The sequence below is a fragment of the Pararge aegeria genome, chromosome 4 (genome assembly GCF_905163445.1).
Source record: "Pararge aegeria chromosome 4, ilParAegt1.1, whole genome shotgun sequence".
Classification (NCBI taxonomy): Eukaryota; Metazoa; Arthropoda; class Insecta; order Lepidoptera; family Nymphalidae; genus Pararge; species Pararge aegeria.
The window spans coordinates 12366751-12389014 of NC_053183.1; the positions used below are offsets into that span (position 1 = coordinate 12366751).

General features: G+C 35.0%; 3 protein-coding genes across 9 annotated transcripts in view; 2 read left to right on the forward strand and 1 right to left on the reverse strand.

Annotated features, from left to right (window-relative positions):
• The window catches only part of LOC120623493 (probable ubiquitin carboxyl-terminal hydrolase FAF-X), a 31186-nt gene extending 18269 nt beyond the window's left edge, over nt 1–12917 (forward strand). For 4 of the 6 annotated variants that reach the window (XM_039889531.1, XM_039889535.1, XM_039889533.1 and 1 more), the window contains 20 exons: nt 252–419; nt 749–822; nt 906–1018; nt 1418–1591; nt 2510–2651; nt 2737–2890; nt 3357–3504; nt 4083–4203; nt 4449–4585; nt 4657–4816; nt 4891–5000; nt 5086–5169; nt 5252–5352; nt 6005–6201; nt 6680–6775; nt 6977–7185; nt 7776–8007; nt 8383–8586; nt 9134–9252; nt 9564–12917. In XM_039889531.1, the coding sequence (XP_039745465.1) occupies nt 252–419; nt 749–822; nt 906–1018; nt 1418–1591; nt 2510–2651; nt 2737–2890; nt 3357–3504; nt 4083–4203; nt 4449–4585; nt 4657–4816; nt 4891–5000; nt 5086–5169; nt 5252–5352; nt 6005–6201; nt 6680–6775; nt 6977–7185; nt 7776–8007; nt 8383–8586; nt 9134–9252; nt 9564–9777 (2957 nt within the window). In that variant the 3' untranslated portion in view covers nt 9778–12917. The remainder of the gene's footprint in view (nt 1–251; nt 420–748; nt 823–905; nt 1019–1417; nt 1592–2509; nt 2652–2736; nt 2891–3356; nt 3505–4082; nt 4204–4448; nt 4586–4656; nt 4817–4890; nt 5001–5085; nt 5170–5251; nt 5353–6004; nt 6202–6679; nt 6776–6976; nt 7186–7775; nt 8008–8382; nt 8587–9133; nt 9253–9563) is intronic. The other 2 variants (XM_039889534.1, XM_039889536.1) reach the window with 1 other exon arrangement.
• A 190-nt stretch (nt 12918–13107) lies between these two features.
• LOC120637769 (hydroxyacid oxidase 1-like) lies at nt 13108–16051 on the forward strand. The gene is made up of 9 exons (XM_039909781.1): nt 13108–13290; nt 13513–13664; nt 13766–13886; nt 13970–14104; nt 14183–14311; nt 14533–14665; nt 14783–14902; nt 15312–15423; nt 15740–16051. The coding sequence occupies exons 1-9, from the start codon at nt 13157–13159 to the stop codon at nt 15805–15807; spliced, it is 1104 nt and encodes a 367-aa protein (XP_039765715.1). The 5' UTR covers nt 13108–13156; the 3' UTR covers nt 15808–16051.
• Nucleotides 15894–22037, reverse strand: LOC120637768. Of its 2 annotated transcripts, XM_039909779.1 has the most exons (9): nt 21981–22037; nt 21759–21884; nt 21434–21673; nt 20143–20238; nt 18613–18734; nt 18280–18427; nt 17825–17867; nt 16656–17728; nt 15894–15983 (listed from the first exon to the last, which is right to left on the reverse strand). In XM_039909779.1, exons 1-9 carry the CDS (start codon nt 22032–22034, stop codon nt 15894–15896), a joined length of 1992 nt encoding a protein of 663 aa, XP_039765713.1. In that variant the 5' UTR covers nt 22035–22037. The 2 variants fall into 2 exon arrangements, with proteins under 2 accessions (XP_039765713.1, XP_039765712.1); XM_039909778.1 differs by lacking the exons at nt 21434–21673; nt 21759–21884; nt 21981–22037 and adding an exon at nt 20318–20412.
• Nucleotides 22038–22264: the final 227 nt, after the last annotated feature.

Here is a 22264-nt window from a genome sequence, read left to right on the forward strand (position 1 = left end):
TGTATGCACGCCACTGGCTTGAAAGTTAACTACGATTTATATGGTATTTAATTACGATACAGGGAAGCAGTTGTCACTAGATGGCGCTCTTTCCATACCATTAGATCGTATTTAACTTTGACGCGATTGAATAAGTAAACTTAGTTAGAAAATCTCACACTTGGCACCCTGAGACGTTTTTTAATTAGTATTCTACTTGTATGTTCAGTATTTTAAAAGTATTAAACATTTCATTCATTCTTTTTATACAGACAAAAGCATGGGCCTATCTGAGTGGGAATACATGCCGTGCGTGGGGCCGCGGCCCGCGGCGGGGCTTGTGGGTTTGAAGAACGCGGGAGCTACGTGTTACATGAACTCCGTATTACAGCAACTGTACTGCGTTCGCGCCGTACGGGATTTTCTCCTCACCGTTCAAGGTAACTGTCTAATAGTTTCTTTGTATTTGTAATATGATAACGACAAGACATATACTAACGTAAAGAAAAGACTTATTCAGGCTACCATTGCAACCCGCAGATTCCGCTGACCCGTTTAATATTGTTCTTGTAAAATTATTATCCTACATGTCAAGGTCAAAGTTTTCTATATGAAACTGTAATTTCTAAAAAAAAGCTTTCTTGCAATGGCAGTAAGCCAGATACAGAGTTTAAGAAAAAGTATAACTAACATAATATATTTAAATAAGCACCAAGATAACATTGATAATTTCTTATGCACTGTTCAAGAAACTTTGTATTTTCTACAGGAGCCGCAACAGATCCCAATGAAGATTTTTCCGGGGAAGCCCACCATCACAGCATTTTAGAAAATAACATAGAGGTAATTTCATTAAGAGCCCACAAAAGCAAATCCACGTGAATATAAAACTGAAACATTATTTACTTTATCTTTTTATATTTCAGATCAATACAGATTACAATATCACGATACTAAAGCAGGTTCAGGCCATATTCGCACATTTACACTATAGCAAACTACAATATTACGTTCCTAGAGGATTATGGGCACATTTTAGGTAAGAAACTCGCACGAATTAATTCCAGTACCAATCTCACGCAATCTAAAATCTTTACAAAATCTCAAAACACCTAAAATACACCCAATCTAGAAGTCTTAAGTTCCGAATTCTGTTCTAGTGATTCATTTCATAAGCGTTCTTCCAAAAGAGCTGTCTGTATAACTGTAAATGAATTTAAACTTTTAATCAAAGTTAATAAGTTGCATTTCACGCTGTCATGTTTCAAAACTAGAAAACGAACTTTTACGGGCTTATGTTACTAATGATTAAGGTGTTTAGTAGAAATTAAATAATGTTTTGTAATTGTTGTGTAATTGCCTTATAAAGTATCTTCTTCATAAAAAGTAGTTAAAAAAAAATATTGTGGTGCACGTAATATTCGTAAATTTATTTTAGGCTACAAGGAGAACCAGTGAATTTACGAGAACAACAGGATGCTGTAGAGTTTTTTATGTCTCTTGTAGAATCGCTAGACGAAGCTCTGAAGACATTAGGGCAAGAGCAACTAATGGCTAAAACAATGGGCGGGACATATTCCGACCAAAAGATTTGCAAGGGATGTCCGCATCGGTAACTGATTTTAATTATACTAAATATGGTCTGGGTGCGTTTCTATTGCAGTGGACATAAGACCAGCAGGAATAGACCAATCAGATTAGTTTTCATCCACATCTGATAGTTTTAAGTACACGAGCAAATGGAGGACATCTACTTAAAAAAAAATCATAAAAATGACTTGGTGGAAACCAACCAATGGTTGGTGAGCAAAAATTAGAATCGTAGATTATATTAAAGCAATAATTCATAAACGCATTGACATCGTCATCACCATATCGACCCTTTACCAACCCACTACAGGGTACGGGTCTCCTCCTACAGTGAGAAGGGGTTAAGGACGTAGTCCACCACGCTTGCCCAGTTGGGGAACTCCACACGTCTTTAGTAACCTTTCTATCTTTCAAGAATGCAGGTTTCCTCACAAGTGATATTTTAATTACTTGAAACGCACGTAACTTAAAGTTGGCTGGGCTATCCACCTCTTGTTGCATTGACAGGCGTATATTTAAATGTAATGTCATGACAATTAATAAGGTTCTTAAGGCTAGATTAAAAGATATGTAGAATAACTTGAAATTACAATAATTTCTCTGAATATATTATACTATTCGTGGGTACAAGAATCCTTTTAAATTGATCTTGCATATTGCTTGCAGCTCCAATCTATATAGAATGAAGAGTAGGGCAAAGCATAAAATTATTTGACCTCACCCCGCTTTTGTGCTACTCCAGCGGAAGACGCCCGACTCTTTTCCCAGGTCTGCTCTTCTGGTCCCAGTGGAAACGCATCCTAATGTCTGAGCTCCAAATATTCGTTCATTAATAAGAAAAATTTGTCTTCCATTTTTTACTAAAAACGTGTACATATGCACTATACTATACTATTATACTTATGAAAAAGACCTTATTTACAGTTTTATTTTACTTCAGGTATTGCAAAGAAGAACCATTCAGTGTTGTATCTTTAGATATACGAAATATGTCTCGGCTACAAGAATCATTGGAGGCCTATGTCCGTGGAGAGCTATTGGAAGGTGCTGATGCTTATTACTGCGATAAATGTAGCAAAAAGGTATATTTTTTAATGATATCCCGATGCTTTTTCATGATTTTTAGATGATTATATTTAGGTACTAAATTGTATTTAATTTTTATAGGTAGTGACAGTAAAGCGGTTATGTTTGAACAAATTGCCCCCAGTTTTAGTTATACAATTGAAGAGATTTGAGTATGACTTTGAAAAAGTATGCGCAATAAAGTTTAATGATTACTTTGAATTTCCTCGGGAACTGGATGTTGAACCATACACAGGTAATTTCATAACATAATCTAGGTGACGAAGGTTTTAACCTTGAACTTTCATAGGCGTGTAAAATATTAAGTAATAATCTCTATTATTACTCATCGTCGTCTCACCATGTTAGCCCTCTGCCTAACATGGTGAGACGACAAACTCCGAAAAGTGGTATGTATCGACTAAATGCGAAAAGTCGATATAAAAAGTGCTGCTTAGAGGTTATATCCAAAAGTAGAAGTATTTTGACCGATAATGATGACTATAGAGTAATAAACAGTGAGCATGTGAAACAGCTAGATATGCACTTAATTAACGTCGAACATTTATTTTTCCTGCGACAATAAATAATACGAACATTAATATCTTTAAATAAATAGGAATAAAATACAAAAAAAAAAAATTAAAAAAACACTAGTGAATTCACAATCCGTTATAAACACTTAAACATTGCGGACTCAAATAAGTATGTTTGTGTAATAGCTTGGGGACTGGCACGGGCAGAGGGTGATGCGACCCTATGGGATGGTGGTACTGAGCGTACTCCTGAGACGCTCTACCAGCTCAGCGGGATTGTCGTGCACTCCGGCCAGGCGTCTGGAGGACACTACTACTCTTATGTTCTGCTCAGGTGATATGACCATTTCACACATATCTACGCTCGTGAAACCTATTTATATTATCATTTAAACTGGTAATAAGAACATCAATGTTTCACAGAATTATCTTGCTTCAACTATCTGCACAAAAGTGTACATATACATATACAATCCTTAAAACTCGGGTTTTCAATATCAATTGTGATTTAACTGAATTTATTGTAAAGCTAGATTAACAATTCTCAATTCGAAATCGACGCAATTTTTAAGACATACAAATTCGAAAGTATCACAGTTTCAAAAGAGGGTAGCATACAAATTCGAAAGTATCACAGTTTCAAAAGAGGGTAGCGAGAGAGCGGGTGCATTAGAAAATGCGCTTGGAAGTGGGTGCATCTTCGATGTGGGTATTTTAGTTCACACAAAATAAAACTAATTAATGAGTTCGATCCAAATTGCGTTGAATGACAAATTGTGTCGCCTGGGGTGTAGACACCATGTTTTAAAATATAATTTAAAAAAAAGCTTGTTAAGGTATGAAGTGATTATACTGCATAAGTAAGTATGCCTTATAGAAAACATTTTTTAAAATATAGTTTTATGAAACCAGGGACAACGGAAGCGAAACAGGACGGTGGGTGAAATTGGACGATGGCGACGTGTCTGAATGCGCGATGCATGACGATGAGGAAATGAAGGCTCAATGCTTCGGTGGGGAATACATGGGAGAGGTATGTCGTAGCAAACTTTTATATATAAAATATAGAACTCTCACAGAAAATATTTTAATTATATGGTTGATAGTAATTGAAAAATTTGGGTTTGATGTTTGAATATGATAACTGTTGTAAAAGAATTCATTTAAAAACTATCAAATTCATTCTTGAAATTGAAATATTCAACATACCATTAATTTCATTATATATAATCTGAGCAAGAACTTTTATGCAAAGTTTCAATTGCTAAAATGTTTTAGGTATTCGATTCGACTATAAAGAGAGTGTCGTATAAGCGTCAGAAGAGATGGTGGAATGCATATATGCTTTTCTACACACGGAAAGACACGATCGAAACTTCTAGTCTCGAACAAACCATGCAAAATATGATTCTCAAGTGAGTGTAATTTTTTATTTTCAGATCTTTTTTGTACCTCTAATATTGCTAATCTTCTTCCTCTGTTACAGGGAAAGCCCCGTACCAAAGCCTATCTGGAATTCGGTCCGTCGAAGCAACATTGCATTCTCACACAACCAGGATCAATTCAGTCTTGAGCATTTTAATTTTATGAAGAAACTATGTTGTATGCCTTTGCAAATAATATCTGGATCTCAGAGTGTAGTTCGGGTATTTAACTTTTTCGTTTATGAGTTTTGCATTTTTAGTATTGAAATTCACTTCTAAACATTAATCAATTCTAGGGATCTAAACATGAAGAGATGTCAATGTTAGCTGTGCAAATGGCCACGAAATTTTTATTCCAAGTTGGATTTCACACGAAGAAAGCATTACGTGGCCCTGCTTCAGACTGGTAATTAAAAAAGAGCATAAAGTTTAAAACCTATTCTCAAGAAGAGACAAAGGTAGTAAATGTTTTTTTTTTTTTAAATTTCCAGGCATGACATTCTTTGTCAACATTTACGCTGTTCCCAAACTGTCAGGGCATGGTTCGCAACAGATATCTTTAAACATTCTCATAGGTATGTGAATCTTGCTTCTGCATTGTATTTTAGATCATTACAATACAGTTTCTGTGATATATTCTTTATTCTTCATTTTAAGGTTATGTGACTATCTACTCTCCTGTCCTTCTGCTGAAGTTAGAATGGTGTTTATGAAAATTATAGTCTTCTTGGCCCATTTTTCTGTACAAGATCCACCAGGTCAGTGTAAATTATATTTATAAAGGTACAGATTTTAGAATACAAGTCTTTTAATATATATTGAGACGTATTATAGCATACTAAAATTCTTAATTTCTTCCTCTCCTTTTCCTAAAGACTTTTTATGCACTTAGCAGTACACGCAACGCCATTAGTGGTTTATTTACTTGATAAATTATTTTTTAAACCCTAAAGTTATCTCACGGTGAAACTGAAAAACAAAAACAGACTGAAAAAATTCTAATTAAATTTGGCATGACTTGAGTTTATACTACGAGATATGACATAGGATACTTCTTGTCACGTAATTCAGCGGGATCCCGTTCGGATAGGGGATAAAAGTTAATGACAATTAAACACAATATCTCTATCTATTGTTAACTTTTGCACATAATAATTCCAGATTAATGACATTTAATACCACTATTTATTGTTAAGTACAATTTAATTGAATTCTAAACCAATTTTTCAGATAGCAGATTGAATAGTAGTGCTTTTCCTTCTCTTTCCTGTCGATAAATTGCCGTTGCCAGATAAATTGAACCGTGCTTTCTTAAGCACGGTTCAATTTATCTGGCAACGGAAGATTTTGGATAAGATTGATTATTTACTTAGGGCGTTAGTCAACATCATCTTGTGGTTACCTTGACAGTGAGCAACGGTTACGGGTCATGGTGTTCTCGCGAAGAGGGGTTGACGCTGTCGGACCAGGTGCTGAGCAGTGCGCGGGCGTTGGCCGTGCCTCAGCACCACCACCACCATGCTGACCATCGGCACCTGCCGATACTCTTCAACCTGTTCCACGCATACGCGCAGCTTGGTCTGTCGGAGAGGCTTCAGTTGCTTCGAGTAAGCATGAGTTCATCTGAATAGGATGGCAACTTCCTACCATTATAACTATACCATCAATACGTTGTTCGCCCTACAGTCTGATGATTATTATTCTTAGCAGCTAAATTCTGTTTGGGATTAATCCATCAGTTATATCAACAGAATTTATATATAATGTCATATCGTCACTTAGCTAACTGCTGTATGATAAAACTGTGCTACTTAAATTACCAATGTTTTAAGGACACACAAAAACATTTGCTATGCGGAAACAAAACTTAATATTGCTAAGAAAAAATCTATTTGTTTAACATGATAGACGGACTTGGCATGCAATTTTAAAAATAATGAGAGAGCAGTTTCAAAACTATGCTTACTTGACGAAGTGGTCACTTCCAAGGTATTGGATAGCCATTCCTGCAATCAATCTTATTTTTGTTCTCGATAGAAACCTGTGCCGAAAAGTAATTTTTAAATGATCGTTTTTCCTTTACAGCTTAAGATCTTGGATATCGTGCTATCCGTGTGCTTAGATGAATCATCTTCTTCACTGGGAAAATATCAATATCCAGATTCTGCTAAAATACATCAGGTAAATAAATACTGTTGGTTGTTGGTACATCAGGTAAATACTGTTTGTGCTAGATTCCGTAATATTCTTGCTAATTAATTAAAATCTTATCAGGTTCCAATCTCTCTTTTTATAAAAATAATGAGATATTCCATAGCTTGGATTTTCTAATATAAAACATAAAAAAATGATCCAGGAATTTCATAGTTTATGAAATTGTAGGTGGTATGCGCATTGGTGCGTTGTTGCGACGTGAGTTCGCGCTGCCAATCAGCAAACGCAAGTGACGGCGTGCTCCCATTGCCCAACCCGTACGGCGACCCACCGCTAGCACACTCGCCGCACGCACACTCGCCGAACCCACATTCGCCGCAGTCCACAAAACCCGTCATCACTGCTGCCGCCGCAGACGTTCTCTACAACAGAACAGGGTATGTCGTCACAAACATGTCACGGACCCATTATTTATGAGACGTAAATACAACAAATCTATAGAAGTATATAGTTGAATCAGCAGTGAAGATTGAAGTTTCGAGTTTTAACATAACTTCGTACTGGACGGACAACTTAGCTTAGCCCAAGCCTGCAATCTCACCTGTTGGTATATAAATAATAATGCAGTTTAACATCTACTATCTCTATCTACTATATCGAGCTAAAATTTTAGGGGTATGGAAGTTCTATTAAACCCATACTAAAGTGCGTTGCGTAGAATTTCGTACAGTCACGAAAAACGTCTAGTCAGTGTGATGTGACTTTAAGATGCGTTTCTTCGTCTCTCTTGTTCATATGATGAAGTGCTCTAATAAAATTAGAGTGAGTGAATCTTCCATTTATGCGGCTACCAAACGTCATAGAAGTAAGTAACAATGAATTGACATTAATTTTTACCAAAGGGTACATTAGGACTTGGCACTTTTATGTATACAATGGTATAGTGAATAAACATTATGCTATAGAGATTCCATTCCAAACATTCCCATTCCACACATTTTAATACCATCTTTGGCCACCCCATCAGGTCATACATGAAAAAACTGACAGACGAATGTTGCGGTTGCGAAGAAGGAATCAGACTGCTACAGTTCCTCTGCTGGGAGCATGCTGGCTGGTCACGCATGGCCCTGGCTGAGCTCTTATGGCAAATGGCGTATGCGTTCTGTCACGAACTGCGTCGCCACGCCGATGCTCTCACGGCCTTGCTGCTGATGGAAGACAGCTGGCAGAACCACAGGATACATAATGCTATTAAGGTACACACACACACTGATAATAACATTTTTGAAGACAAGCTTTTGCCATTATCAAAATTGAGTTTTCTGTTCAAGAAGACATTTCCAAGATTATTTTATTATTAGTCACCTAAGCTATTTCAATTAGCTGGGCTTTATTTATTGAAAAATAGTGTGCTCCTTAACTCAGGGGTTTAGAATTGTATTGTTTTTATTGAAAAGACTACCATTGTAAATGGTCCTGAAGCATAGTCTCTATAGAGACGTTTGTCAGGTCTTCTTCACTTAATCTATCGTCACTTTGTAGTTCACATCTTTATTTACCTTTACCCAATGTTTTAATAAATAAATATTTGAAAAGTCGTCAGAGTAACGTATATAAACTATTTATTGTAGGGAGTCTCAGAAGATCGTCCAGGTCTATTGGAAACTGCATTGCGTGCGCGTGGTCACTACCAGAAACGTGCGTACGCGTGTGTGAAACTGGTCGTGAACGTTATGTGCCGAACGCCACTCGCCGTGCGCGCCGTACACACACAGCCAGACGCGCGGCGACGGTGGCGTCAGCTGCTCGCGTGGCTACAAGACGAACTCGACCGCGTAAGTTATCAGTTCTTGTTTTATTTTTTTAAATTGTTACGTCTCTAAGCCAATTTCACTAAAACAAAAAAGGGAAACATAACAATTAATCAATATTAAAAAGAAAAACAAAAATAATTAAAAGAATAAGATTACTACGTAATTAAAAAGAATGATATTTTTTTATCATTCACACTGATGACTCCTCACAAAACTCCAGACACTCCCGCATGATCTTCATTCATTCATCAGCACATCAACACATCCAGACCAGGTCAGGACAGCATTGATCGCAGACAGTGTGCGCTAATAAACTCAACTCTAGGTCAAGATTTCCCCATTGATTAAATGTTGTGAAGCACATATTAAATTAGCGTCCTTCGGTCTAAATACGGCTCTGTACATTTTCACAAAAATAATGGAACCTATTGTGTATTACGTATGGTTGGTTACATGTCCAATATGTATATCTTCGTTTTTACACTTTCGTCTTGTATAAAATTTGCAACTCTGATCATATTGATCGCGGTAACTGATAGATAATAAAAAAAAAATGCCTTCATTTTAGAAGTATGGCCCAGGAGGCTACACCTCCTATGGTACATGGTCACCGCCCAGCATCTCTAACGAGTCTTCCAGCGGGTATTTCCTCGAGCGAAGCAACTCTGCACGGAAGACGCTCGAAAAGTGAGTCACTGACTTAATTACTTTGTTCTGATGATATTCTGTTTTATTTTAATGTTAGATTAAGACATTTCCATGAGGCAGTTTTATTTATTGAAAATAAATACCAATCTCACTTAGCATTTAAATAAAAATACGTTTTCCATAATACATTGATCGTCAATCATTAGATAAATTTAATATTTTAGCGATTCTTTGTTATTCATCATGCCTAACGCTACCAACCAGTACGCTTTGTGTCGTCTGAGCAGCCCCTAAACCCCTTTGTGCGATTTTTACAGCCTATTGGAAAAAAATATTTTTCTGTTTGATAGGGCGTACCAGCTGTGTCCAGAGGAAGATGAGGAGGAGGAGGAGTCACGCGACGCCGGCTCCGGGTCGGGTTCGGGTGACGCGGGGGACGATAGCGGTGACGAGGATGCGCCCGACGACGACGAGCCGGCCCCCCGCCGCCTCACTCTGGCGCCGCCCGCACCGCCCAACCCCCCTGCGCCGCCCGCCCCACCCGCGCCGCCCGCCCCACTGTGAGCGCCGCGCCCGTGCCTCTAGTCCGCCTCACATCCCTTTGTGTTTCGCCCCAAGTTTAGTAAGAGGCGCCGCCGCCTAGCCGTAGTTTTGTTCTGTGATGTTAACGATACGTGTACAATCGCTCGGTCGCGCGCCTCCGTCGACGCGACGCTTAAGTTTATGTAACTATGTTCCGCTTTAAAAGTACCATAGTATTTATTTTTTTTCTTATTAAGACTTATTCTATTCGTTAGGAGAAATTATTTTCTGTCTACGCATACTGTATTTAATATTTTATTGTTGTAAGGGATATTTTAACGTGTCCGATCGACTGCGCTACTCGTGATCGTCTAAAATCGGAAATGACGTTTTATAATAAGTTACTTACCTAAGATAAATCCACGAGTCACAAAAGTGGCGTTATATGGTAATGTGCGCTCGAAGGCGCATGAAAACAGCTGATTATTTATATAACAGTAATCAGCCGATCGCAGTCGGTAATGTGCGTCTTCTTAACTTATTGTACAATTTGTATTCAGTCGAAAATCTACTTTATATCACATTTATCATAAATTCTCTAACGAATTTCAAAAACTATTTTCAAGTATGCACAGACGCACGGTTGTGTATATAGTATTTAAAATTTTAAATGTACAATTAATGTAATCAGCCTATATTAAATTAAATGCGGGATTATAATTTCGTGAATGTACTTGCGTTAATTCTACATGATAAAATTTTAATGAACAATTACTTCGATAACAAGTTTATAATACGTATTTCAATGTATACAATAACATACTTCTTTAACCTTTTTAATTTGATTGTTAACTTTTATCTGTAGACAGTGTTGATTAATAATTTTATATAAACTACTTGTTATGCTGTCATTAAGGAAGAGTCAATTCGTTTTTGTAAATGTTGTTTTGACGAAATACATAAAATGCAAAGCGATTCGGAGATCTTCTTTTGCACAGCCGTACCACGCTTTTATTTTTTTATGGTTGTTGATGTTGTTACTTTTCACATCTTGTGACAGTTTACTAATATTCTGATCGCGTATCGATACCTGATGCACACTGTATTCCTTACATCTTGGAAGATAGCATTAAATAGAAAAAAACTCTTCCTATTCGAGTTATACAAAAAATTTAGGGTAAATATTGCTTTAATGCATGTATGAAGTGCATGCCGCTGATAATGGGATTACTGTCAAAAGATATGTTGTTACGTCATAGTTCGATGCTGCAGTAGAGAAAATATTCGAAAGGTGTTCGCTTCACGTTGATGCCACTTGTTATATTTGATTAATTTTAACTTGAAATGCAAAAATGATATCGAAGTTGACGAAAAGTTTGTTTGTGTCTACTTAAAAAGGCTTTTGAAATTCGTTTCATTAAAATCAGAATCATACTAATATTAATATGTCCGCGTCACGAGTTGTAAGTAGTTGATATTTTAATCAGGTGAAGTTACTACTGCTTTATGTACTTCGACTTTTAATTTGTTAAATTTTTAACGCATTAACTGATTTTGACTTATAATATAACGCAAAATTTGTATAGAAATATATTAATTTACGTATTGACTGCACATAAACTTATGGTTAAGGCCAGATTGTACAATTTTGGCCTAATAGCACTATTCGTTACAACGTTTTTATGACTTTATTGCTAGCTTTATAATAGTAACAAAAGCGTGTAGAGAGTGTAGATATTATAGAGGTATTAAACACTAGTCTAACAGGAAAATGTTGCCACGTCAATGTTCTGCTTTGTATTATATGTTATTTATTTTTATATTCCATAAAGGTTGTATATTTTTCCTTTCTTTTATAGTGATTAATATGTGGCGTCACTCAGGCTATCAGGGAAATGTGTGAATTTGGTGTGGTTAACTCGTATAGTATATAAACAACTTAAAATAAATTTATACCAGTATTCCATTTACATCTAATGAAAGCTAGTGCCGATTTTAACCACATATAAGCATTTTAAATCTGTTGTACAAAATATAAGAGTAAGTTTGTTGGTCTTATTTTATATCAAAATAATATTTAGTTAATAGATGTGTGATGTATTTACTTCATGATATTAAATTATCGAGCCTTTACCAACTTTTACCGTAATATTATAACATGTAGAAAATATATAAAACAAAATAACATTTGTGTGGACAGATTGTGTGACATAAATCGACGCAAAAGGCTCCCATTTGCCTTATCTAAAATATGTTGATATATGAACAAGCTCAGGGTTTTGCGTCAACTTATATTAGACAAACTCCAATATTGGTCGTTAAGACCTTTGTGCCTTATTTTAATTTTTGTTGCTCAATTTGTTTACACCTGATAGTCTAGTATCGTCAAATAAAAATTCTCTCTTATTGATTTTCAACCAAATGAACTAATGTTAAAATAAATATTGCTTGGCTAAATTTTTTAATAATGTTTTCATAACAAATTTAACGCTTGCATAAGTGTGATCATTTAAGGATGAAGTTATGCTAAGCTTGGTGCCGTGACCGTTAATAATTGTTGTTAACTTTATTACCAAAGATGGATTTATAGAATTGGGGTAATTGGCGTCCCTTCTTCTTCATAGCTTAGTAATCAAAACGTTTTGTATCTTTTATAAAATGCAAATGATAAGGATGTTTTGTTAACAAAAGAAATTGTGATCGATCTTAGGCTTAGATAGGTGAGAAATATATGGTGTTGAGACACAAAATAAACTGCCAAATACATTCAACAAAATCAGTGCTGTGCAAGTTTCAGAACCGTGTAAATATCATTGTAGCCATTTTGAGTGTCTTAATATTTATTTAATTACAAAAAAAATTTGGGAGTTACAAGATCCGGTTGGTATATTATGTATACTTAACTTGAACAATTTACGTTGTAAACGTTGATCCCACATTGCTTTGCACCAGTGGTTACGTTTAGTACCAAATTAAATCTTTTGTAAAGTCAGTTTTTAAAACAATGCATGCCTTTTCACCGGAAGTATCAAAATAACGAATAGATTTATTATAAGAATCAGTTGATTTTTGTATAATGTTTCTATGGCAAATATGTAACGAATGGCATTTGACATTATAGAATGCTCTCAAAAAGGCGTTCATAAATATAATAAAATCAAAAATAAATTTTTGAAAATTAATATTTCGTTTAATTTAATGAGCGTAAAAAACATATTCCCATCATTTGATTGATAAATTTCAAAACATATTTATTGCAAAAAGTAAAGCGTTGTTGGAGACGACCTGTGGCCTTTGGTTTAATGATGTGTTGATAAATAATTAACTACACTTATTTCTTATCAGCAGTAGATATTATACGTTCATCAGTAATCACGTTGATGACATCGAAGTAGTACGATCTTAAAGATTTAAACTCGCAATGGATAAATACATCAGTGTGAAGGAGTTGGAAGATGCTGCTTTAGAAGCGTTGCCAAGGGCAGTGCGAGACTATTACAAGAGCGGTGCAACTGAGGAATACTCTTTAGCGGAAAATCGACGAGCATTTCAAAGGTTTGTCTTAAGTTATGAGTAAATTTATATAAGTATAGATTCATATCCAGTTAGATTTCCTAATCATCATAATTATATAAACATATTACCGGCCCACTGATCGGTTGATATCGACAGGGCATGGATCTCCACCACGCTAGACCAGTGCGGATTCGGATTGGTGATGATTTACTAATACATAATACGTAATTATTATTATAATTTAAAAATATTTCATTTTAGACTAAGAATTAGACCAAAATGCTTGGTCGGTTTGAAAAACTGCGATCTATCTACTACAGTGCTAGGCGAAAAAGTGACAATGCCGTTGGGCATATCGCCCACCGCTATGCAAAGAATGGCCCATCCTGATGGGGAGACTGCCAACGTTAAAGGTATCAAAGTTCATTTTGTATATATTACAGTATCATAGATTTAATATGTAGTTAAAATAAATCTAACTCGAAATAATCTTTTCAATGTTTTTCCTACACAGCGGCAGAAGCTCAAGGCGTCATTTACACCCTAAGCACAATTGCTACCAGTTCTATAGAAGAAGTAGCAGATGCAGCACCGAATGCTGTTAAATGGTTTCAACTTTACATTTATAATGATAGGTCAGCATTCCCTCGAGTAGATTGGTTATATTATAAAACTTTACGTGCTAATGTACTCAATATATTTATAATTTGCTTTTTAGAGAGGTTACGAGAAAATTAGTAATGAGGGCTGAACAAGCTGGATTCAAAGCGCTTGCTTTGACCGTTGATACACCTTTGTTTGGCATAAGAAGAGCAGACATACGTAACAAGTTTACCCTACCCTCACATTTGAGGTATGAGTTCACGTTTATAGTTTACATTTTGAGCGGTTCTTTGTCTTAAAGAAAATCCTAATACTATAAATTTTACAGATTGGCTAATTTTGATGGTCACATGTCTACGAAAATACACAACGCAGGAAACGGCAGTGGCTTAAGCCATTATGTTGAAGGTTTATTTGACAAAACATTGTCTTGGGATGATATTAAATGGTTAAAGAGGTAATATACTTATTAATTATTAGGTACTAACAAAAGGAAAAGTTATTATGCGCCCAATACGTGATTAAATTAGTCATCTTGTTTAGTCACTATTTCGGACCCACAAAACAATTAGTGATATAATAAATTTATAACTATGGTTTATTTACCTCATATGGTTTTTTCCCTATTCATGAAATGTTAAAACAGATTTAAAAATCACATTTTCGTATAATTCGCAGCATTACTAAGCTTCCAATTGTGGCGAAAGGAATTTTACGAGGTGATGACGCAGTGAAAGCTGTGGAGGCTGGTTGTTCCGGCATTCTTGTCTCGAATCATGGCGCAAGGCAACTAGACGGTGTCCCCTCTACGGTGATTATATTTTTATTAAATGTTTTAATGGTGGTGATGAAGAGTATTCCGATCGTCTAAGTAAACTCTACTTAAAGTACGTACGTTTATTTTAACATTTCTTATTATCTGTCGCAGATCGAAGTCCTTCCCGAAATAGTGGACGCTGTTAAAGATTATAATGTCGAGGTGTACTTGGACGGAGGTGTGACTACGGGCACGGATGTTTACAAGGCTTTGGTCTTAGGAGCAAAAATGGTATGATGGTTTATTTAAATAGGATAATTGATTTTTGTTAATGAAAGGCTGCACGGTTTTTGTCGCGAGTGCTTAACGTTGAATATTCATCAAAATAAGCATTAAAAATCCTCGTGTCGAGGTCGCAAAGAAAATCCGTAGATTTTAGCCTAGGCTATCCTACGAAATCAAAGGCACTTTGTAGCTGTGGGAAACACGATACCTTTATCTCACTTCGATGAGGAAACTAGAAATTGCCAGTGTGAAAAATTAACGCAGAAGTATGTTCCGTTTTCGTTAACTTGCCATGGGTTGATGGGGGATATATGGATATCTTAATTGCTGTTGGAATTACTTGTCTATACTTACTTCTATTATAAATAAAAAAAGGGCTAAAGGAACTCGTAATTGTACCAACTGTGACTTTCAGGTATTCGTTGGCCGCCCAGCTTTATGGGGCTTAGCCGTGGGTGGTCAAGATGGTGTACAACGAATGCTGAGCATATTCCGTAACGAGTTGGAATATACATTCCAAATAGCGGGTGAGTGGGTCTAATTTTTAAAACGTGATATGCCAACTGCATTCCGGTTACTGTAACAATTACATAATTTGTTTTGGTCTCATGTGTTACATCTATAATTGGCAAACTAAAAGTACATGTTAAAATAAGATTATATGATAAAGTTAATTTTCTTGGAAAACGTTGTGGAATAAAATCATTGTCAACTTCATTAGCAGTTTTCAACTAACCTTAAATAGGAATTAATTTATTACGAACGGGTCTTGGGTCTTACGTGTATTTCAATGCGATTACACTTGGATAATTAGATTTTTGAAATATGTTTTTATTTCCACAGGTACTCCGACCGTTGCTGATATAACTACAGATATGGTGCGTCATGAATCTGCTTACAGTAGGTTGTAGTTGTTGTAGCTGTAGAATGGGCACGTAAATTATGTCCAAGTTGCAAATAATAATGAAACCCAGTTTAAGTTTTTTTTAATTTGTATTTATTGTTTGATTATAAGTTTTCGGTACAAAGTATAAAGAACATTTGGTGTCATGTATGTTTCCCGTGGCCACATAGTTCTTGATATTTTCTGAAACAATCAACTAATGAGTATATGTTATAAGTAATACATAAGATGGTTCGAACAAATATAATATTTCAAAAATGTTTGTGTTTTATTTACTAAAGAGTTAATTAACTACTATTGTGATCGATGCGGTACAGCTCTATGGTTTAAGTTTAATGAGCCTCGGCAATTTCAATCTATTTTTGAAAATCCTAACAGTATCTTACGTAGATTCTTCCTTAACTAAATGTATGTACTAATTTGTTTTTTTCTTTTTCAATTTTTCAATTAAGAAAATTTCTATTGTAAATTAGAGTAAAAGTTGTTTTTAAAAGGGTTAAATTCGGAAATACTTATATTAACGAGGCCTATAACTTGTAAGTCTTAGTATGTGCACTTAGATTAAGGAACCGAGCTGTTGACTCAGATACGATTATAACGCATAAAAAACGGCAAGAGAAAATTGTGCTTAAATGATCAATAAGAGAGAGTTCACACTTAGTACTTCGAATTTTTCGAACTTGCATTATAAAATTGAGTCTCAACAGAGCAATATTATGGTTGCTTTTGTAATGTCAATATAAAACCGTCAAAATAAGAAAGCATTTTGGCTATGAGGTGATGTTGTATCTAGTATTTAAATATATAATAAAGAAATAAAATAGGTGATGTATACGATAGATAAATTCAAATAACCTTAAAGTCACAACCATACAGGTTAATGCCCATTTTCAAACGTTTAACTGTCTGCTGCAGGAAGGCATCGTTAGCAAATTTGTGTTTCAAAACAAAAGTATCGTTGCATGTATTACAAGAACTAAAATTACTATATTGCATGCTAAATTCCTTTGTAATATTCGTCAACTCGTCTTCCTTTTTTTGAACCAAAGTCACATTTTGATCCACATTCTTTGTAAAATTGTAAGCACAGAAATTGTCTGTTGCCGCATTTATTGTGACTTCTTTTGATCTATCATCGATATTCATAGACGATTTCTTAGACGCGAATATGCTCTTAAATCCTTTAATAATTGTTGTGCAGGATCCGTTTAGGATATCCAAAAATTTGGCACTCATAGATCTATTGCGCAGTCTTTTATGAGTCTGTGTGGTGTTGACTAATTTTCTCTTGTGATGAATTGTTTTTTTAAAGGTAGAATGGTCTCTTGATGTTGGGTATATAGAATTTGTTTCAAGGCTTATTTTGGACAAAGATTTTACATTTGAGTATTTATTTCGTTTTGGTGTCGAAACAAAAGGAGGGTTAAAATTTAGTATTGTATCGTCAATGTTATTTCTTGACGACGTTTCATAGCTCTTGAGCAGGGAAGATTGATGCAGGAAAGTTTCATCGTCGATTGGAAATTGGTCAGACCTTAGCATATATTTTGGCTTTCTTAATCTCGGCTCTTTAGGGTTGTGCTTCAATAAAAAAGACAAAGACAAATCGTTTTTGCTATAATTAGCAGCTGGGAATCTAAAAAGGTCACTTCTTTGATATTCTGCATTGTGTGGTAATTTATCATTTACTTTAATTTTGTGCTCTGAAGACGAGGATTGCCTGTTAATATTTTCAACTTCGTAATTTTGATTAAACACGTTTGTAAACCTATTACTGCCGAACTGATTTTGCCAACCAATGGCTTCCTTTAAAACATTGCAAAGTAATTCATTTGTTTCATTAACAGTATTTTTAGTTTCATTAATAGAATTTTCGCCCAATTTATGATTTCCCTCTTCCGTATCCACATTTATGTTAGTTTCTACAACTGTAACAAATGTATAAGGGGTTTTCGGTATTTATTGCTCATTTTAACGCAATCTGTAAAAGTGTTTTCAGATTGAAATATGAAACAATATCTTACCTTTGCTGTGTGAAAATAGAATGACGGAAACCCATTGTCCTATCTGAAAAAAAAAATACCAGAACTTTCTATACTTACGTGTGGAGAAAACTCTTAACTTATAAGCAGACTTGGAATAATTTCGATTAAAAATAGCAGGGAGGTTAGTTAACAAATAACTAAAAGAAGTCCGTTAATTTTTGTTTTTTTTTAATCTGTTTGTCGGTTTGTTTGTGCCCGCATCACGTAGGAATACTGACTTCATGCGATTGATCTAAATTCTAAACTATTGTTATTAAGCTAAAAAGTTTTTAGGTATGCTTTAATTTAAGAATCTCAGAAAAGGTCAAAATTGAAAAACTATATTTGCTGGTGTATTGGGAGAGGCCGGGTATAACATCATCTTACGACCCACAGTTGATAAAGGTGAACCTGATGGCACAGCTAAGTAGTAAAATAAAATATGTCGTTGTTACCGGAGAGTTAAGTCCATATTTGTTTAAATTGAAACGGAGTTCACGAAATAACTCTGATGCTTCTAAAACTTCTTCACGATAATGAGGCTTAGCGCTTTCCAGAACTAAGTTCAACAGTTGTAGACATTCTTCATTTCGGAGAAAATCTCTAAAATGTTATGTATAACATATTATATATACATAACTTCGAAGATAGTTATTTGTGTACAAATAACTATCTTCGAAGTTATGTATAATTTATATATGTATTATTAACTAAATAGGTTACAGTGGAATCCTACAACAGGATTCTGTTGTAACCTAAATATAACAATATAATATTCATATAAATACCCTTTAAAAATTGACATTCCATTGCATTCGTGAAACAATTTAACATTGCTTTGATGTTTTGAAAGAAGACTTAGTAATACTGAAACGGGCTCCAGGTTTCCTCGTTGACATCTCTGTACGCACTATAAGTATTAAATAAAGTAAATTAAGTAAAGATTCAAATTATTAAGAGAAATACTCTTTACCCAGCGAACGAAAATTTGTTCGCTGTATATACCTAGCAGGAATTTAAACATGAGCAATAAGGTAATGACGACATTACCGCCGCAATAGGAGACGGCAACACATGGAAAAACCAAGGTGCGGTTGATTTGTGCTACTGATGTGGTGAGACCTTTCAGTAGGTACCTAAGTATTCTGAATGAGAACCTAAACAAAATGGGAAATAAAACAAAAACTTCAAACGAAGATTGCAGTAACTATGGCTATGAAAAGTAAATGGAAAGGAGCTGGCCGACTGGACACGTAATAAGAAGAAGTGATAATAGGTGAACTACAGAAATAGCTGCATGTTGTCTGAAATATAATACAAAAAAGAGAGGTCCGGAGGCAAGAGCACTTTTCAAAGAATTATCGAAAAGGGTTATCGAGTCTACCGGTGATCCTAGAGCGGGCAGTTACCTTGGCCAACGAATTAGTTTGGCCATCCAAAGGGGCAATGCTGCCAGCATCTTGGGAACTGTGCCTCGCTGCGGTGGTTTCGAGGACATTTTAGATTTTATTTAGTTTTTAAATAGTTTATTTTAGGTTATAGTTATGTATTAATAAAAATTATATTTTATTTAATAAATACATAAAAAGAGAGGAAGATAATAATAAATAAATAAATATACTACGACAATACACACATCGCCATCTAGCCCCAAAGAAAGCGTAGCTTGTGTTATGGGTACTAAGATAGCTGATGAATATTTTTTTATAAATAAAATACACATAAATACTTATATACACAGATAAACACCCAGACACTGAAAAATATTCATGTTCATCACACAAACATTTTCTAGTTGTCGGAATCGAACCCACGACCTTCGACTCAGAAAGCAGGGTCGCTGCCCACTGCGTCACTCGGCCGTCTAAATACGAAGATGGAGATGGTGACACGATATTGTAGAGTATGCAGGCCCTTTGTGCACCGTAACTGCTGAAAATCCCAAAACCAGGCAGAGACTAGTGAAAAATTTTGCCCGGAAATGGGATAGGTTATAATGTAATTGCTTCATTGCACTGTAACTATGTTTAACATAATGATAAGAGCTTCGCCAAGTGCTAGCTCTTAAGTATGGTATGTTGTATGAGAGGTTGCCGTACTACAAGTACACACCGGTGTCGATACTAGAGTGCATGAATCCTGTACCCTCCAACTATGCGTGAATAAAAATGTGGGTAGGTGACAAATTAATTAAGACTCAAATGAATCTCGAATGCTTAACATAAGGTAGGCTACACAACATTCAAATGCTATGCTAGCTATGTTTCAGACCTACAAATACAACAAATTCTTAATATAGTTGAATAACCAATACTCGCCAAGGGTACAAGGTGAGAACAATGCGACTGGTTAGGAGTATTTCCATTACACGTTACACTGATGCTTCGACAGAGTGCCTTCCAATTATCTTGGTGCTGAAAACATTAGTAACAAAGAATCTCTAATAATCTAAAATATTGTATTTATCTGATGTATAATGTATAATATAAATACCAATCTCATTTCGAATATATAAAAATACGTTTCATTATACATGAATCATTTTATGTGATATTCATTAAATAGAACTTCAAAACGTAACGATTCGCCATGACAGGTAAAACACCGAAATCCAAATTATGACGTCACGTCTATGTGAACATTATGGAGGGTAGAGGTAAGGAGAGTCATCTTATATGGGAGAAAAGTTGAAACAGTGTCCAGTTGTATGCGCTAAATAACAGTTCAAAAATCCTCCACAATGGCGCTGGTGGATGCACAGGTATGAATGGTATGGTATGAATGTAGCAATCGTAGATGAATTGAAGTATGCCGAGTTAAAAAATTTAATGTCATTATCGACTAAAGTAGTTAATTATTGAGAATTTCAACAACTTACGTTGTACAAAATATTGTGGTAAATATAACCTTACTTCCTTGTTTATTTTTCAAGCCTACTCTAACAATATTTATATTTGGCGCTTCTTTTAAGAGTTACCTTGATGCAAATGTGGGGCCATCCTAATTTAATACATTTTGACGACACTTTTTCATATACACAGATGATCCTCCTTACCTCTACCCTCCATAGTGAACATAATTTTGTACCTACCTTGAACTTCGAAAAACTCCACCGTACGTAAGTTTTTTGTTATCTTCTATCTTTAGCTATGGAACAAGAAGGAGTTACTAAAGTTCGGCCATGACGCTCGGCGAACGTTTACGTGGGAAATACTTTTTTAAATAAAAATACATATTATTTGGATATATGTAAGTGCATATTTCCATTATTTCCGAACATCATAGGGCAGTTTTTTAAAAATTAGTCGTCATGGCTATTATGGTTATCTATTAATAATGAATTATGAAGCGGAGGAGTTGCTTTGGTTGTACGCTCTAATATCTAAAACAGACAGCGATTTTATTTTAATGACACCGAAATACGATAACTTTACGGCACTGCAACCGCGTTTTTAGTTTTTGCTATCATATTATTTGCCTGAAAATGTAGGTACTATACCGATTTTGAAGCGCGTTTTAAATTAAACAGGTAACAAAGCCGGCGGCGGCGGTGGAGGTATTTCTTCGACTTGTGTTTGAAAACATTATTTCATAAGTGAATAAACTTACCATCATAAAACTTGTAAACAATTCACTCATTGCTGTGAGGCAACCACTTAACCTTATCATATTTTTGGCATACACATGCAATGCCTTTTTTCGCGTCAGTCCCTTTTCATTATCAAGATACAACATAGAAGATATCAAATTAAGTGCAACTATAGATTTAGTTTGTAAATTACTCCTTAAAACTAGAGCCAGTTTATTGTAGAGTGCGCCATATTTTATAGCTTGATCGTATGCTATATTCTGGAAAAAAATGAATAATAATTTAAAGTATCTAAGGTATACCGGCTTTGCTGAATATTTTGTGTGATAGGTAAGTCTGTTTTACCTTTGTTAGTAAACATATACCTAAAGTAGAAAATATTTTGGCTAACAAATTAATATTATCGGTTTTAGATAGTAAATCTAACATTTGTTGAAATTCCCTGCATGATACCGGCTGGAACGTATTTGTCTGGAAAGAAAACCAAAAATAATAACAAATTAAGGTTTCAAAAATGAACACTGAAATATTGTTATTACAATTAATGTAAATAATGTTGATATGTACCTGAAATATATTTGATCTGCTTGTTTGTTTTTGACTTAGACTGTTGTAATTCATCAAATTCATATTAATTACATTACACGTACCTCGTAACTTGTATTTAAATAGTATCAAATTACCGCCAAATATTTTTACCACAGGTTCACAGATGAGACTTTTAAACCACTAACTATATACCTATACATTTACTCTTTGGCCACTAACATTATGGCAGAGGTGTTATGTTTTACCGGCGTGTTTATGTCATCATGGGCAAAGTTTTCTTTTTCGGAATGTGTGTAGCAGCT

Coding starts and splice junctions, on each gene's coding strand:
- LOC120637769 (XM_039909781.1), top strand. CDS start 13,157: ATGGATAAATACATCAGTGTGAAGGAGTTGGAAGATGCTGCTTTAGAA. Junction 14,105..14,182: donor ACCCTACCCTCACATTTGAG/GTATGAGTTCAC, acceptor TAAATTTTACAG/ATTGGCTAATTTTGATGGTC. Junction 14,312..14,532: donor GATATTAAATGGTTAAAGAG/GTAATATACTTA, acceptor TATAATTCGCAG/CATTACTAAGCTTCCAATTG.
- LOC120637768 (XM_039909779.1), bottom strand. CDS start 22,034: ATGAATTACAACAGTCTAAGTCAAAAACAAACAAGCAGATCAAATATA. Junction 18,735..20,142: donor GTTCTCACCTTGTACCCTTG/GCGAGTATTGGT, acceptor TAATACTTATAG/TGCGTACAGAGATGTCAACG. Junction 15,984..16,655: donor TGTATGGTTGTGACTTTAAG/GTTATTTGAATT, acceptor TGATTGTTTCAG/AAAATATCAAGAACTATGTG.